The 3,086-nt window shown below is 44.7% G+C and overlaps 1 protein-coding gene across 2 annotated transcripts in view; it reads left to right on the top strand.

Annotated features, from left to right (window-relative positions):
* LOC143289876 (uncharacterized) overlaps positions 1-2,836 on the top strand; it is a 15,292-nt gene extending 12,456 nt beyond the window's left edge. Inside the window, exon 2 of one of the 2 annotated variants that reach the window (XM_076599081.1) lies at positions 1,531-2,836. In XM_076599081.1, coding sequence (XP_076455196.1) covers positions 1,531-1,719 — 189 coding nt within the window. In that variant the 3' untranslated portion in view covers positions 1,720-2,836. Of the gene's footprint in view, positions 1-1,527 lie in introns of both variants that reach the window. The other variant, XM_076599080.1, reaches the window with a different exon arrangement.
* Positions 2,837-3,086: the final 250 nt, after the last annotated feature.

Raw genomic sequence — 3,086 nt, 5'->3', positions numbered from 1 at the left:
GCGTGTGTGTACGTGCATTCGCGCGCGTTCGTGTGTGTACTGACGTCCATTCGAGCGTGCGCGTGCACGTACATAGGTCCTGTTATAAGTCACAGGCAGAGCAAAGGCAGTGTTCAATCATTCTGCACCCTTCCAGCAGGGTGGTAAATATACGTCTCTGTGATCCAGAGGGCTAATTTTGCACTGCCTTGCCGTTTAGTTTGCAGCTGTGCCTGCTTATTAACTGCACTATTCTGGGGACGTGGGAGGGGTGTTCATTATTATCTGTCATTTCTGTCGCATGTCATCTCCGTGCGTCTCACCCATTCACTCACACAGACACACAGACACTTATTCACACACACAGACACACACACACACACACACACACACACACTGACACAGACAGACAGACAGACACACACACGCACACGTACGCACGCACGCACGCACGCACACAAAGACACACACTGACATATATATATCTATGTTACTCGCGGTAAGAAAAACAACAACACTTGTCACTTCGTGCGTTCTTTCCAGATCCGATCACTGCAATACTTTATTGATAGGTCTTCTTCTTCTTCTTCTTCTACTAATGTGATGAGTGATGGCCTAGAGGTAACGCGTCCGCATAGGAAGCGAGAGAATCTGAGCGTGTTGGTTCGAATCACGGCTCAGCCGCCGATATTTTCTCCCCCTCCACTAGACCTTGAGTGGTGGTCTGGGCGCTAGTCATTCGGATGAGACGATAAACCGAGGTCCCGTGTGCAGCATGCACTGAGCGCACATAAAAGAACCCACGGCAACAAAAGGGTTGTTCGTGGCAAAATTCTGAAGAAAAATCCACTTTGATAGGAAAAACAAATAAAACTGCACGCAGGAAAAAATACAAAAAAAACAAAAAACAAAAAACAAACAAACAACAACAAAAAAAAAAAAAAAAGAAAAAAAAAAGAAGGAGAGCAGCCCGAATTTCACACAGAGAAATCTGTTGTGATAACAAGAAATACAGATACAAATACAAATACTATCATGCTGCTGCTGCTGCTGGTGATGCAGCTGTTGCTAATGATGATGATGATGATGCAGCTGTTGCTAATGATGATGATGTAATGATGCAGCTGTTGCTAATGATGATGATGATGATGATGATGATGCAGCTGTTGCTAATGATGATGATGCAGCTGTTGCTAATGATGATGATGATGACGATGATGCAGCTGTTGCTAATGATGATGATGCAGCTGTTGCTAATGATGATGATGATGATACAGCTATTGCTAATGATGATGATGATGATGATGATGATACAGCTGTTGCTAATGATGATGATGATGATGCAGCTGTTGTTAATGATGATGATGATGATGATGATGATGATGCAGCTGTTGCTAATGATGATGATGATGATGATGATGATGCAGCTGTTGCTAATGATGATGATGATGATGCAGCTGTTGCTAATGATGATGATGATGCAGCTGTTGCTAATGATGATGATGCAGCTGTTGATGATAATGATGATGCTGACGGTGACTGTTGCAGCAGGAGGCAGGAGTGGATGCAGGGCCCACCTTCGATGCTGACCGGTACAACCCTGACGGCTCCACGCGGACCGTGTACACCATGCCCTCTTTGGAGGAGGGGTTAGCTAAGGCCAAGAATGCGCGCCACCTCCGCCTCAGGGACACCCCCCCTGAGGAGAAAGAACTGACCATAGGGCAGATCTTCAACTAGACACCTAACCACCACCCTCCCATCAGTCCTGAGGAGAAAGAACTGACCATAGGGCAGATCTTCAACTAGACACCTAACCACCACCCTCCCATCAGCCCTGAGGAGAAAGAACTGACCATAGGGCAGATCTTCAACTAGACACCTAACCACCACCCTCCCATCAGTCCTGAGGAGAAAGAACTGACCATAGGGCAGATCTTCAACTAGACACCTAACCACCACCCTCCCATCAGCCCTGAGGAGAAAGAACTGACCATAGGGCAGATCTTCAACTAGACACCTAACCACCACCCTCCCATCAGCCCTGAGGAGAAAGAACTGACCATAGGGCAGATCTTCAACTAGACACCCAGAAAGTCATCCTCCCATCAGTCCTGAGGAGAAAGAACTGACCACAGGGCAGATCTTCAACTAGACACCCAACCACCATCCTCCCATCAGCCCTGAGGAGAAAGAACTGACCATAGGGCAGATCTTCAACTAGACACCTAACCACCACCCTCCCATCAGCCCTGAGGAGAAAGAACTGACCATAGGGCAGATCTTCAACTAGACATCCAGTCACCATCCTCCCATCAGCCCTGAGGAGAAAGAACTGACCATAGGGCAGATCTTCAACTAGACACCCAGAAAGTCATCCTCCCATCAGTCCTGAGGAGAAAGAACTGACCACAGGGCAGATCTTCAACTAGACACCTAACCACCACCCTCCCATCAGCCCTGAGGAGAAAGAACTGACCATAGGGTAGATCTTCAACTAGACATCCAGCCACCATCCTCCCATCATCCCCACACCTCAGGCTCCCAAGACGTCAGTCAGTCAGTCTGGAACAACGTGCACCTGAACCACTTTTTGGGAATGTAGATTGTGTAAGACTTCAAAACTCTGTAGCCTTCTGCGTATCTGTTCTTTCACTATGTTTCGATGTGCTTACCTGTTGTTTTTTTCTCCAGAGATTATTTTCATTTTATTATCTGTTTAAACATATTTTTTAGAAATATTTTTTTCAACCTAGGATAGGCTCTTAAGTCCTGATTGGCACGTTGGAATAATCAAAGATAAGGTATGTGCTCTTTTATCTCTCTCTCTGTATATATATATATATATATATATATATATATATATATATATATATATATATACATATATATATATATATATATATATATATATATATATATATATATATTCATTTTTTTAAATAGCGGACCTGGCGTAGTGTGTGTAGACCTGACATCTAGAAACTGATGCTGAAACCTTCACGTTGAGTGTAAAACAGTGGTATGCTTTATTCAGGGCGTTTAGCCAACAGGGGCAGTATTCAAGAGATAATCGTGCCTGAGGGTAAATGTGTACCTGCGGGTAA

Source organism: Babylonia areolata, chromosome 14 (genome assembly GCF_041734735.1).
Source record: "Babylonia areolata isolate BAREFJ2019XMU chromosome 14, ASM4173473v1, whole genome shotgun sequence".
In the NCBI taxonomy this organism is placed as follows: domain Eukaryota; kingdom Metazoa; phylum Mollusca; class Gastropoda; order Neogastropoda; family Buccinidae; genus Babylonia; species Babylonia areolata.
The sequence above is the reverse complement of the archived record's forward strand: the minus strand, read 5'-3'. Positions and strand labels throughout refer to the sequence as shown.